At 37.0% G+C, this 14,379-nt stretch overlaps 5 protein-coding genes across 5 annotated transcripts; 2 read left to right on the forward strand and 3 right to left on the reverse strand.

Moving 5' to 3' along the window:
* Positions 1-87: 87 nt before the first annotated feature.
* On the reverse strand, positions 88-1,196 carry L201_007517 (uncharacterized protein; the record flags this gene model as incomplete). The annotated part of the gene is made up of 2 exons (XM_066223223.1): positions 88-174; positions 429-1,196. The coding sequence occupies 2 exons, from the start codon at positions 1,194-1,196 to the stop codon at positions 88-90; spliced, it is 855 nt and encodes a 284-aa protein (XP_066079320.1).
* Positions 1,197-2,326: 1,130 nt separating this feature from the next.
* L201_007518 (uncharacterized protein) lies at positions 2,327-4,158 on the forward strand (the record flags this gene model as incomplete). The annotated part of the gene is made up of 7 exons (XM_066223224.1): positions 2,327-2,607; positions 2,845-2,878; positions 2,968-3,030; positions 3,099-3,224; positions 3,317-3,435; positions 3,499-3,681; positions 3,741-4,158. 7 exons carry the CDS (start codon positions 2,327-2,329, stop codon positions 4,156-4,158), a joined length of 1,224 nt encoding a protein of 407 aa, XP_066079321.1.
* A 578-nt stretch (positions 4,159-4,736) lies between these two features.
* On the reverse strand, positions 4,737-7,059 carry L201_007519 (uncharacterized protein; the record flags this gene model as incomplete). The annotated part of the gene is made up of 6 exons (XM_066223225.1): positions 4,737-4,802; positions 4,908-5,082; positions 5,263-5,858; positions 5,995-6,221; positions 6,297-6,860; positions 6,942-7,059. The coding sequence occupies 6 exons, from the start codon at positions 7,057-7,059 to the stop codon at positions 4,737-4,739; spliced, it is 1,746 nt and encodes a 581-aa protein (XP_066079322.1).
* Positions 7,060-8,663: 1,604 nt separating this feature from the next.
* Positions 8,664-10,643, reverse strand: L201_007520 (phosphomevalonate kinase; the record flags this gene model as incomplete). Its single annotated transcript, XM_066223226.1, has 5 exons — positions 8,664-8,851; positions 8,935-9,061; positions 9,144-9,194; positions 9,243-10,022; positions 10,134-10,643. 5 exons carry the CDS (start codon positions 10,641-10,643, stop codon positions 8,664-8,666), a joined length of 1,656 nt encoding a protein of 551 aa, XP_066079323.1.
* A 461-nt stretch (positions 10,644-11,104) lies between these two features.
* Positions 11,105-14,108, forward strand: L201_007521 (uncharacterized protein; the record flags this gene model as incomplete). Its single annotated transcript, XM_066223227.1, has 11 exons — positions 11,105-11,228; positions 11,299-12,068; positions 12,145-12,269; positions 12,333-12,440; positions 12,512-12,538; positions 12,590-12,679; positions 12,737-13,034; positions 13,105-13,179; positions 13,234-13,347; positions 13,409-13,834; positions 13,932-14,108. 11 exons carry the CDS (start codon positions 11,105-11,107, stop codon positions 14,106-14,108), a joined length of 2,334 nt encoding a protein of 777 aa, XP_066079324.1.
* Positions 14,109-14,379: the final 271 nt, after the last annotated feature.

Below are 14,379 nucleotides of genomic sequence, written 5' to 3' on the forward strand. Positions count from 1 at the left end.
ATCATCGATTCCATTTACTCTAAATGTAAATTTGCGATTTGAAATCCCGTTTTGAACAAATTTTTGGCGTCTATATTACTATTCGCATTATTGTCGTTTCACTCTATCTTTTACCCTTTCAGACGCATCTTTCACCTTTCCTTGAGCATGATTGGCTGCACGAGTAAGACCACCCTATTCAGAAAGAAAATATATGTAAGTCAGCCAATATACGTATATTCGATGTGTAAATAGTAGGTAGAGACGGAAAGTAACAATAGAATTCTGCTCTTCCCCTAACCCCTGACCCTATGCTACACCTGAACTCCCTCCTCCCTCCTTGTGGTTACATTCCCTTGTCTCCTGATAATTCATTTCCTTCTGACCTATAGATCTCCGCTTCAAGACCACAACATCTCTACAGACGACAACAAGGAGGATATACTCACCTTTCCTACCCAACCTCTACTAGCTAACCAATTAACTATTTTAGGAGTCCAAGCAACAGTTAAACCTGCTCTTACAGGTAAAAGTAAAGTTTTATGTATAGCATAAGCTAAAGCTAATTCTGCCCAAAATGTCTTTCCAAACCATTCACCATTTTTATTTTTATTTGAATTTTCCAATTTATTTAACTGAGTTTCAATTTCTTCTTTTAATCGTTTTTCTTCATCTTCCTTTTTTAAAATTAAAGCTTGATCTTGACCAAATCTTAATTTTCTATAATATTGTATTAAACCATCAAATATAGGTTCAATTTTATCTGCACCTAAAGTATGTACAGCTAAAAAAGTTAAAGAACAATCTATTGTTGATAATATTGTATATATACCTAAAGCATACCATCCATATTTTTTGAATAAAATCTTTAATCTTGCTGTAACTGAACCACCTTTAGGTATTCCGTCTTCTTCTTCTTGACCTTCTCCTTCTTTATTTGTATTTGCATTTGTACTCGTTGTTGAAGATGATTTTGATTGAGAAGTGGATGAAGTCGATTGAACATTACGTTTTATAGGAGTGGTCGAGAATTGTTGAAATGATATAGGATTTCTTCTTGATACCCTCAGAGATGATAAGGCAGATTGTGAACTTAAAGGTCGAGCAAATGAAGTGGCTTTTGCTGCATAAGGTGAAACAATTCGAGGCAATGAGCGAATCAAGGTGCTTCTTGAACTCGAAGCGAAAGTTGACCGAAGTACTGGTAAAGTTGACATTTTGATGGATGAATGAGATTATAGTACTACTTTCCCGTCAAATAATACCTCCTTATACATCTATTGACATTAAGATGACCCAAGACAAAGTCATAGAAGGATATACATTCCTCCTGTCCGCTGTCACTACTACCTTCCCAAGATCACAAACGTTGTCTTTCGGCAGTAGGAAATTGACTTTACAAATTCCATCATAACCGTTCATTGTTCGAAAGCTTGGACCGTGTTTACCACGTGCAACACCGAGGGGAATGGCATGAGGGGCTTGTTACGTAAAACTCCAGCTTGTTTCAACCCCGTTGTTATGAAATATCAATCTCGAATGAAATCATGGGAATGGGCTCGTGCTGTTAAGGTGTTTAGCGCGTTTTACGTTTTACGTTTTGATTTTACCCTTGATTTGGGCACCAGGTAACGGTCGATCTCAAAGGGAGATAGGATATAGAGTGAAGTGTTTTGATGTTCTTGGCAATTGTCGTAAAGTCTACTGGCGATGATTTTATCGTTTACTTCTATTGCTGGAATTTATAATATTATTCCAACATGATCTATAAGCGTTCATCACTTCGAAATCATCATCATCATCATCACCAGGCGACCGCTTTTTTAGATGAATTAAATTGAGCTGGTTAATATCAAGCGGAATCAATGACCAAACAAACAATGATGTTTACCCCGTGCCAAGACCGATTCAAACCTTTGCCAAGAAACAAAATAACCAAATAACAACCAATGATTACAGTCAGCGGCTTTTCACATCACAAAACAATCATTCCTCTCTTCATATGCCTTGAATGAATGCATCAAAGGAAGGGGGAAACTCATTTTGTGATTGCAAATGGGGCGATGCGTTTCCTTGGCAGAGACTACAAAGTATAAGAATACGACTACTCAGTCATTCCCATCAAAGTAAATTAATCCAATCAACTGATTTCATCATATACAGTAGTTGTCTTTCTTTTGATTTTTTTTTTCTTTTCTTGTTTTGTTCAACTAACTATCCTCTTTAATCTTTTACTCTTCTTCTATCCTTCCTTCTTATTTATATATTACATCGACTTCTTATCAAATCAACTTACTCACTTTCCTTTTTCCTTCTCTTCAACGATCAACACCTAGTATAACATAAAATGTTCGCTTTAATTCCTTTATTAGCTTTATTACCTTCATTAACTTCAGCTCAAGTTACAGCATCTTTCCCAAATGGTGCTACAAATCCTGAAAAACCTGAATTCTACCCCATCGGTTCATATGTAAATTCAACTTCAGTTTCAAGATTAATCACTTTAAATGGTGTAGACGATTTCTGTTTATGGGGTCCACCAGATCAATCAGGTGATCCAAAGAATGAAATTGGTAATATCGAACCTGTCGTTGTTGCTTATTGTACAAAACCTAGAAATGGTGCAAGGTGAGTTCAGAATGTTTCACTTATACTTTACCTCTGCTTCATCAAACGAATCAATGTATCAAACGGGCAATAAGATGAGTAGAATATACCCCAAACATTATCATCGATTAGGTGGCGATACTGAAAGGTGCAAATCATTGAAGAAGGGATCAAAGCGTCTATCGATCGGATGCTAGAATATCATATAAGTTTCGGTTCTTCAGACACCGACTGACAAACCTCTTTTTCGTTTTTCAGATTGATTCCAGATGGTGCTATCACTGGTGCTCACGTGAGTGTCTATTTACTGCTTTACCAGATTCCATCTACCACATCCAAGGGTATCTTCTAATCGCACTGACCTTGTTTTGGATCGCATAGTTCATCAAAACCCCAACTTACGTTCAAATTCACGGTTTCTGGGATGGTACTAAAGTCGGTATTGTAAGTAGGATCCAGGGTTCGTTTACAAGCGCTCTCTTTACCTGTATTGATTTATTCTTTCGCAACAGGTCGCCGGTGACTCTGGTGGTGAACTTGATCCTCACGGTGCTGAAAACCTCGGTAACCCTATCGGTGGTAACGTCACTTCAAACGTCGAAGGTAAAGATGTATTCTACGAGGAGTGGATGTCTTTTGTGAGTGGATAGATGTCCATTTTTGACTGGTTTCAACTACCCCTATTTCCTCCTTCCTTTTGTTGGGATGCTAATTGTCCTCAAACCTGCAGATCTCATACGATCAATTCTGTCTTCGAGTATGTACCGCCGAAACCTCAAACGTTTCTGCCGCCCTTCAATGTGAACACGAACTTGATATTATGGGTTGTCAATTCGTAATGGCTATTGAGTGAGTGATTTAAGGTACTAAAAACAAGCCTTGGAAACTAGATAACTGACCAAGCTACTATAGGAACTTCTATCAATCCAACAACACCTTCTCATCATGTGAAGGTGAACCTGCCGCTCCCCCAGGTCTTTACCCTCAAGCCGGCGGTGGATACTCTACCTTCAGACAACGATACACCCAAACCGATGCTGCTGGTCAAGGGCTCTGGACCGTTGGTAACACTGTCACTCCTTCTACCGTCGCTTTGTAAGTGGTTTGTCACAGAGACTCCGTTTCCAGTTTTAGCTTACTTGCGGAAATTTCAGCTACCCAAAAACCTCCAACTGTAACACCTACTCCACAATCTCCAACGGTGTCAACACCGGTGATTGGGCTGTAACCGCTACACCTGTTGTCCTTGTATCTGGATCAACCCAAACAGCTACCGTAGGATCAACCTCTCAATCTAAACCTTCCGGAGCTTCTGCTGCCGCTTCAACAGGTTCTGCTTCAGGTGCTTCTTCAGGTGCTTCAGGTTCTTCAGCTTCCGCTTCCGCTTCAAGATCAGGTTCTTCAGCTGGTGCTTCTGCCTCAGCCGGTGCTTCAGGTTCAACCAACTCTTCAAACGCTGCTGCAGGTACATCAGGTGCTAGGTTGACTGCTCAAGGTAGTTCAGCAAACTTAATTGTTGGTGCCGGTGTTGCCGCTGTTGGTGTATTAGTTGGTGCTGTTTCTTTCCTTTAAACAGTAAACACAGCTTAGTGTCGAAGACAAGGATAATCGAGTCTAGATTAATGGATGTGATGATTTAACGCATAACGTTACAATTAGTAGAATCTCTCTTCTCCCAAAAACCCACGGACTTTCTTTATTGATCTTTCTTGTTCAGCTCTTATGACCCTCGTTTCATATTGATACTTAATTTTTCGTAACCTTATCCCCGAATGATACATGATTTTCGTATATTTATGAAATGTTATTTTCGTTCACAAGGCTATTCTGGATATTGATTGCACTTTTGATTTGCTTTTTAAAAGTGATGACTGACCGGGTTTCATTACAGGACCTGGGAGGCAATAATGAATGCATTCGATATTAACACTTTTTGTGATATACTACGGATGAACAACGAATAATTCAGACAACATTGAGAATGCAAATCGCTAATTAATTATACTTCGATATGGATAATAATATATTTTCAATACTGAATATACCAATTGTAATGACTAGATCAAACCGAAATGTTGATTATTATATATGTAGATTACATGAACTTACAGTGGGATAAGTGATGAGAGTGTAAAAAGAAAAACAGAACCTTAATGAGAACTTGAAGATGAATTACTATTTGAACTACCTAAAGAACTACCTTCTGAAACGCATACCTAATTAAATTGAATTTAGAATGATAAATTTAGCTCACTTAGTCTTCCCTACGTGTTAAAAAAGGGAGAGAGGTAGACTATGTAGAAAAATGATGTTGAACTTACAATTGGGAAAGCACCTTGTTTACCAATTTTACTACCTTGATTTTCTTCATTGGAGCCAGAGGATGATGAAGAAGAAATTACTTCTGCTGTACCCCAAGCATCATCAAATAATCTAACTACTCTTAATCTCATACCAGGCCTTAAATCAAGTTCATCAGGTAGAGTGGCGGTGTATCTATAATATATAACAAATATCAGGTTAGTACAAGCGAACAATTTTCATTACCAATCACTCGAAGAGTATAATCCTTGGAATGATCATACATTGACGAACGATGACACTTTTAAGAGACAGTGGAAATAAAAAAAAACCAAAAGCGAAAGCCAAAACAAGAACAACAAAGAAAACACTTACGGCCATAAAACACAAACTTCCATACCAGGTTCAATCCAAATTTCACCTAATTGATTTTCATCTTTAACTCTAGGTAAAATTGTACCTGTTGAATTTCTATTTCCAGCAGTCATCATTCCTGCTCCTGCTCCTGCTCCTGCTCCTGCTCCTGCGGCACCAGCATACAGAGCCGTATTATTAGAAGGAGTTACTAAACCTTCATTTGATGATTTGAAATAACCATTATTATTATTTGGATGATTTAAATTAGATTGTGATAATCCATTCATTGTAGGTGAACTTAAATTATTTGAACCTAAATTATTCAAACCACCTGAATGACTATGCGAGTTTCTACTAAAAGATAATAATCCTTTTTCAGATGTATTGGTCGGTTTACCATTTTGAGTTGTATTACCTGATGAAGATGATGTAGATAAGAAACTAAATATACCACTTCTTCCATTACCACTATGGTTATGGCCATTAACTCCTGAATTTGATCGATGGACAGCTTGTGATGCTGCAAAGGATGACATTGAATCTCTTTGATTTTGTTTTCGTTGTGATTTTCTTTTTCGTAGGCAGAGTAGTAATAGGAGTAATAAGAGTAATAACTACAAAGTGAAGTAGTCATAAGTTTATTAGTAATTGCTCTTTTGAATTCCTCTTGTTTCTTTTGGCGTTTTGAGTTGATAGCGATTGATGTGATTTGATGGGATTAAAAAAATTGTATAATTTATGATCACTCACCAACAAACCACCTAACACTGAACCGACAATAACACCTGCTAATTTCCCTCCTTTTAATTTACCTGAATTACTATTCAAATTATTTGATTGACCAACCGTAGCCGTCGCTGAATTAGTTGAAGTTATACTTTGAGTAGGACCTGTAACTGTATTACTTGGTATAGCAGTTGAAGTACCATTTACTTTTACAGGTAAGGTAAATCCACAGACTGACATATCGGTCGAACCTGTACGGCAAGTGGAAAAGATTATTCGATTAAGCTTTCATCACCAAAAAGAAAACTTAGAAAAAATCAACTCACCAGCATAACAACAATCATCTGGATTATCACCTTTACAAAAATCGCATAATTGTAAAGTTGAAGTTGCGAAACCACAATTTGATTCATTATCTTCACCTCTTATACAAGTTTCTGAATTATTCGTTGAATATGTTGTCCAATTTGTACAATCTACAAAATCTTTAGTTAAAGTTTGATCTCTTAAACCATTTGTTAAATCTTGACCTGGACAATATTCAGTTGAATTAACTAATAAATTTTCATTGGCAGAAAATTGTAAACATGTATTTTGACAGACCATTTTCATTGATGTTGCAGCATTTGAAGAATTATATAATGCTGTACATCCTAAAGACCATTTTTCATTTACCCATTGTGAACATAAAACTGTTTTTTCCCATCTTATTACTGCATTCGTAGCATTTGAACATCCTAATTGATTAGAACCAAATTTCGTGTTTGTATATTGAAATGGATTTGAAAAATAATTTAAAGCTGCTGAATCAAATGATGAGACTGAATTGACTGTACTGAAAAATGGAAATGCTAATGATAGATTGGATGGGTTTATATATGCGTATTGATCTATTGTGAAAAAGCACGGAGAAAAGTACAGAATGATCAGTATGTGAAGATCAATGTATTTAAGCAAGAGTCTCAACTCACACGCTGGACATACTACACTACCCAATAATCTCAAACAATCACCTTGCATTTGTTGAGCATTACTACTTCCACTTAAAAGTGATATTACTCCCACGAGTAATATATCTATTCTAAACATTCTTGTCTGATTCCTTTGTGGACCGCTTCTCTTCTTTTCTACGATCACGATACTTCAGTTGTAACAATAATGTATATATTGTCTGTCGAGCTTGGAACACTTTGTACAATCGGAACGGATCAATCTCTCGATATTATCGTTTCTTTGGATTCACCTTTTGTCTGATAGTTGTGTGATAACAATTTTCTACTTTTAATCACTTGAACACTCTTGGTCGCCGGCTGCCAAGGTGCCAAGTGTTGATTGATATCTTTTAATTACTTGTTTTTTAAAGTTTGCCTCTTGCTTGAATAAGGTATTGTTGATGTTGCTAATGAGTTTCAAGGTCGTTTTTTATCGTTGTATTTTATCGTTTGATCCGGTGAATTATACAGAATTTAAGATGTAATATACTTGCTTCTTTACTTTATGCTGTTGTTGTAAGAGGAATTTTGTTGGGTATACAGAGAAAAAAAAAAGGATAATCTTTTACTTTGAGTAAGAAAAAATGTTAATAGGTTATTGTGAAAATTCACATAATATAATACCTATCATCATGATGACAATTTTAAAATCGTATGATCATCATCTTTCCTCATCATCATTGACAAGTGAAATAACTGTAATAATGTAATTGTCATTCCTTTTCAAAATCATTTTCAGCCGAAGATACGGTACTACTATACTGTACATTTTTCGCTTCCATACCAAAGTTACGGGACATCAAAAGAAAAAGGAAAGGAAAGGAAAGGTAAGGTACAGGTAACTACATACATCTAATTTATAGATGATACCTTTACACACATAAAGACGTGCATTTCCACCGTGTCTTTTTGAGGTACACGATACAGCTGTGTAAGTTTCTTGAGGGCTAGTGTAGAAATACTTATGATAAATACACTGAGAGATCGTGAAATGAGAAAGTAGTGAGAAAGAAAGAAAATGAACTAAAAATCATCATATTAACGTAACTCTACCTTCCCGCTTTTTCTGGGCTATAGAAGTATGTACGAGTAAGTTCAGTGGACGTTGAAAGTGGAGGGAGGGGAAAGGGGAAGAGAGAATAGAATTAGGATTAATTCCAGGGTAAATTAGATTACCATAATACAACAGCACTTTCTCTCTCTACCTCTCTCTCTCCGTCTCTCTCTCGGTCGGGCTTGGCCAATTGACTTGTAAGCCAGATAGCAGTACATAAATTACAGTGGTAAGTGGCGTTCATTACGAGTACAGATTTACAGGATTATCTATCCTCCGAGTATATGTTGCGATTGTAAACCGAACAAGTGGATTTGAGTGAGAGAAACAAGGAATTGCTGATATCATCCATCATGCTCTTTACTTATAAATTATATCTCAACTTGTCTAGACCATTTCATGTCAACGATGATCATGTAGATCCGTTCACATGGTAGATATTGTATAAGTATACTACATGTAGTATATGATTATGCATGTCATGAGCTTATAAAAGTCACTACCATGGTGCCAAATTTCCCAAAACTGAAACTCAAATCCATAAATATGATAAATGATAAATAGAAATTATTTTACTATTATACTTTTCTACAGTTTGTTTATTCCTCGAAGCGATTCTTCCGTGGAAACATCTACCTCTATCACTATTACCTTTCCAAAGCTTCCTTTAAACCCGGTACAGATTTTAAATCCTCAACTCTTAATCCACCATCACTTTGTTTAGCTAATAAAGGACATACACTCATTTCTTTCCATTCTAACCATAAATTATCAACTTTGGAAAGTACTGATGGAGAATCGATAATTAAAAGGAATAAAGCATCATATCCACCAGCTGAATTCAAATGAATTGAAGTATATTAGCGGTCAGATCTATATTTCTGCTTCATCACGATTACGGATAAAAGTTGTACTCACCTCCTGGTACACCACCTCCAATTACACCAGGTAGTTTCGAACAAGCATCTAATAATCTGGTTTGTTCAGGTGGTTCTATAGGTACACCTGATAATTCTGACATCTCGCGTTGATATTCTCTAATAGTCTATATCGTAATGAAAACCAAACAGGTTAGATGGACGATTAGATGGATTCCAAGTGAGAACAGATAGTTTGTGAACACTCACAGAGAGAGTGGATCTGATTTGATAGATTAAAGAAGCTATGGAGTTATTTTTCTATTGTATTTTCCAGAAAAATCAGTGACATTAGTCCTAACTCTTTACTATGAAGGATAACAGCGTACTCACATCATCTTCGATAATTTCTTCACTCTGCCTTGCAAGCGTTTCCTCATAATCATCTTGTTCCTCCTTACCAGCCAACTCAACTAATAACCTTTCTAGATTCATATTCGATTTATCTAAATTATTCCATGATTCTTTCGATTTTTCTGGATTCTCTTTACGCCAACTCAAAACTTTACCTACAAATGAAGGTGTATCTGTACCTGCATCAACATCAGCTAAAATCAATCTTAATCCTTTAGGTAATTTGAATTTCGTTTGTTTATGATCCCATTTTGAGGGTTCCAAAATATCCAATAATTTCATTGTGTTCTGATTTGACGCTAATGATATGGATTTTGAGGAGGAAGAAGAATTGTTATCCATTAGAGGAGATAATATTGAAGGTGAAAATCTTTTATACAAATGTGTACCGAAAACAGCAGATGAAATATCAAATCCTGATCCAACTTTACCTTGTGCTAAACAATGTGAAAATTGTGCCAAGGAATGTACAATCTGTAAATCTTTATTCTGAGTCTGAGTCTGAATCTGAATCTGTGTTTGATGATTGGATAAATCTGAATTTGAAGGAGTAGATGAAGAAGGTGAAGAGACAATGTTAAGATGTGATAATATTGAAGCTACTAGAGAAGTTACTAATGCTGCTGAAGAACCTAGCCCAGTTTTATTGGTTTGCGGTATTGGTCTAGGTAATGAAGTGAAGGGTTTGAGTGATGATAAGGATGAGATTTTGGTTGGAAGTGATAAGGCCGATAGCTGAAAAAAAAGGGCATAAACTGTTGTCAATATATACATGACGTAGATAAAAATCGTAATCATCTATCCCAAGTATATCGTACACTTGATGAGCAGAATCAACAGACTCACCTGCTCTCGTTGCGAATAAAAATCATTATCAGCCAAAACAACGATTTGTAAGCCATTTGATTGTTTACCATCACCATCGTTCTTTGCTCTATTTATCAATTCTTTAGCAGCTTCTAAACCACTTTTACCGCTTTCCTTGACTAGTTTTTCATATATAAACGCGATCGTCTGGAATAAAGTTATATAAATGAACTTATTTTTACCGACTTCATCTTCATTAATCTGTATTAAAGATAATTCGTTTGCTTCTTGATTTATCGATAATTTATATATCCATTCTGAAGATTCTTTCGGGAATTGTCCTGCTCTAATTGAAATTATAGCTTGTTCTTCTTTACCGAATCCTTGCGGCGAAGAGGTATAAGGTAACGAGGTTACACTTGAATAAAACCTGGATGAAGTAGCTACTACCAATCCAGAGTATTCACGATCTAAAACTAAATATCCTCCTGCTAATAATACTTTACCAGGTGATGATACTATAGTATGTTTCGATGATTTTTCCGCCATTTCTTATATCTGACTTGCTCTTCTGTTCTTCTGTTCTTTCCGTTCTTTACTGAGATTGAATATCATTATAGCAGAAAAGAAAGAGAGATATACATATATATATATATATTTATGTACCAGGTCTTTACTCTTTTGTTGATGCTTTTATTTTGAATTTGGGTGATCCGTGCCTATATATACTATATAAATACTGAACACGCTATTCCACGTGGTACTCGCTTGTAAGTGTGTGGAGTCTCCGGATATCTCGGATAATGTCCTTTAGCTGTCTCTTATCTATGATGCTATGACGGTATATATATATGTGTATCTCATAAATGGATAGAGATAAGACCGATCTCATTAATATTCATTCTCATTCTCTTTTGCATCTCACTCCATTCACCCCTTACTTCAAATCATTGTCATCGCCTGTGTATACTGTGATATAGATTTGACTCACTAAATAGGCTTGATTCAATATGTCACTCCCAGGTGGGGGTGTACCCATTCCAGCTGTACCTGTGCCTTCTTCAAACAAAGGATCTTCATCGAGGAGAAGAAGGAGTAGTGTCATGCAAAGTAGTTTAGAGCTTGTATTTTCATGTAAGTTGGTCTTTTCAGATATGTTCTTCCATCTACGTTTATACTTTATATTGACCTTAATAATATCAAGATTCTCGACATCAACAATTACGTTACGGTGGATCAGCACCTTCATTTATCGATTCATCATCATCTAAATCACTTTCAAGTCCAGATCGAACAGGTCCTAATCAGTATTACGACGAGGAACGAGATGTAAATGGAAGAAGAGGTCAAGAGTGGCCGGAGTCAAGTGGTGCAGAAGGTGATACTGAAGGAACAGAATCAACATCAAAAGTATCAGGTATAACTAGAGATAATAGTGACCCGGAAATCATCTTTGAAGAAGATGAAGATGACGAGGAACAACAACACCGACATCTTCAGTCAGAACACCAGGAAAGAAGAATATCAGAAGATCCTTCATTCTTCCCTTCCGATCCTGTACCGTTATCTCAACCAAGTCAAATCAACAATAATTCATCTTCAGCTACACCTGTTAAATCAGATATCGCCGGTACAAGTGCAACGAGCGGAAGAGGTTTATTCACTTTAAACGTATTCTCACCTAAGATGTCATCTTCCGTTAAATTAGGTACTTCAGCAAGTACAAGATCAAGTGGAAGTCAAACTCCTTTAGCCAATAGCAGTGCAAGACGATTTCTAGATACGACTTCAGTTGGAGATAGTGATATACATATTGATGATGATATTATGGAAGAAGAAGACGAAAGAACCTCGTTAATCAAGGACACTACAGTAAATGGGTATGGAACGACTGTCACTGGTGTGCATAGCAGTACTGCCAATAAAATCAAAAAAACCAGATATCCAATAGGACAGAGTACAGATGGTCAAACTGTCAGTATTCTTTTGATTTTACCTGTCGTCCTTTTCAGTCACTCTGTCAAGCTGATAACGAACCTCTCATATACAGCTATTCAATGCAACAGCTGTTTTAGTTGGAATAGGCTTGCTATCAATGCCTTTAGCATTCTCCTATGCAGGTTGGATTGGTGGCCTTATAATGTTATTTGGTTTTGGCTGGTTGACTTGTTATACGTAAGCTAAGTTATCGACGACTTAAACCTACTATAGCTATAGCTAATAAAACATTTGATGTAGAGCGAAACTTTTAGCACAATTAATACGTATGGATTCGAGCTTGATGGGTTACACAGATATAGGCGTCAGGGCTATGGGTAATTGGGCTGGAGGTGGTATACATATCCTGTAAGTGATTACTCTGCTAAGGTTTGCTTGGTATATATCAAGACAATCAGCTGAAGTCTCCCTACGATCAGGTTCTGTCTCGAGCTATTCGCTTTAGGGTAAGCTGCTGCAATCGGAGACGATTCGCCATCGACTGACGATTCCCATAGCGTTGCTCTGGTAGTTCTTTTCGGTGATACGCTGAATGCGATATATCCTGATGTATCGTCAAATCTCTGGAAAGCTATTGGTTTCGCTATGTACGTACTCTTTGATCTGACCGAACAGTCATATTGACAAAGCCGTCGTGTATATAGTATACTTCCAACAGCACTACTCCCGCTTCGATTGCTATCTCTTCCTTCGCTACTGTCATCGGTCTCCTCTATACTCTTAGTCTTCGTTCTCCTGATCGACGGCTTTGTTCGTACTTCAGCACCGGGGTCTATCCGTCATCCTATGCCTACTTCGCTCTGGCCAGAATGGAAAGATGCCAATTGGCTAGGTGGAATAGGGTTAGTTTTGGCTGGTGTAGGCGGTCATGCTGTCATGCCTAGTATAGCTAGAGACATGAAAAATCCTGAAAACTTTGGTGGGATTGTGAATAAAGCTTTTGTGAGTTGATTCTTCACAGTAGATATTGGCAATGCCAACTCGGTGGAAGTACTGAATCGTTTTACTCTAGGTCATTGCAACCGCCATTTCTTTTGCGTCAGGAGCAGCAGGATATTTAATGATAGGCGAAAATGTATCAGATGAGGTGAATTTTCCGGGGTAATGGTAATGAACATGTACTAACTGTCTAATGATCCAGATCACTCGAGATTTGATGCAGGAGAAATACGGTTATCCTCGTTGGCTGAACTTGGTAGCGCTATGGATGATTGTAATTAACCCTCTGTCAAAATTCGGTCTAAGCTCAAGACCCGTAAGTCAGGCTTTCATATCGAATTCTACAGGCTGTTGAGCTAAAGGATTTTCATTTATAGCTCAATATAACAATAGAAGATATCCTTGGTATATCTCCTGAACTACCCATATTCCCGGTTGAAGACGAAATATTTGAACCTGATCAAGATGGAAACATCGATAATGCTATTGATTCAGGATTCAAATCCATTCGTCATGATAGACGACTATCTACAATTTCAACGAGAATTAGAAGGGAATCAAGAGGAATAGGAGAATCAGATTGGTCTTATCGATCTATACCTCGTAGAGAAAGTGTTGATATACCTGTTGAGGTTGTGACATCGACTCCGACTAGGGAACGTCGAAAAGCTATTTTCAGAGTCATATCAAGGACAATCGTTACTGGATTTTGCGTTATTACAGCTATACTGCTACCTGGCTTTGGTAAAGTTATGGCTTTCTTAGGAAGTTTTTCAGCTTTTTTAATCTGCATTATATTACCTGTAAGTTTTGGTTCACATCGTTCCTACCATTATTCAGGTTATCCAACTTCCTGTTCAATAGGATATAGACTGATTTTACTACTTATTTCTACACTAGCTGCTCTTCCACATGCGTCTATCATCCAATTTGGAACCAGAGTCAGAATCCACCACTTCAGCAAAATGGCAAAGATTCTTTCACTGGGTTTTGATAGGTATTTGCACAGTCCTTATGGTAGCTGGTACCGTTTGGGCATTCTTACCGGGTAGTGGACATGGTGGATTGGAACCTTAGATCTGTGGATGGAATAGATGAGTATAGCAAGAAGATATCACATGTGGCAGTACTGTAGGTTTGTAGCATTTTGAATAGGAAAGATAACATCTTGACTGGATGATATTGTTGTACGAACAAGTAGAGATGAGATATTTGTATACTCCCGAGTTATCTTGAGATCTTGAGGGAAGCCAGCAAGCGAACAAGCTTAAAAGGTTATAAAGCTGCGTAAATGTACGTAAAGAAGATACTCATAAGATAACTAAAATGCCAAAAAGGTACCACGTGT

Source organism: Kwoniella dendrophila, chromosome 10, assembly GCF_036810415.1.
Source record: "Kwoniella dendrophila CBS 6074 chromosome 10, complete sequence".
NCBI lineage: Eukaryota > Fungi > Basidiomycota > Tremellomycetes > Tremellales > Cryptococcaceae > Kwoniella > Kwoniella dendrophila.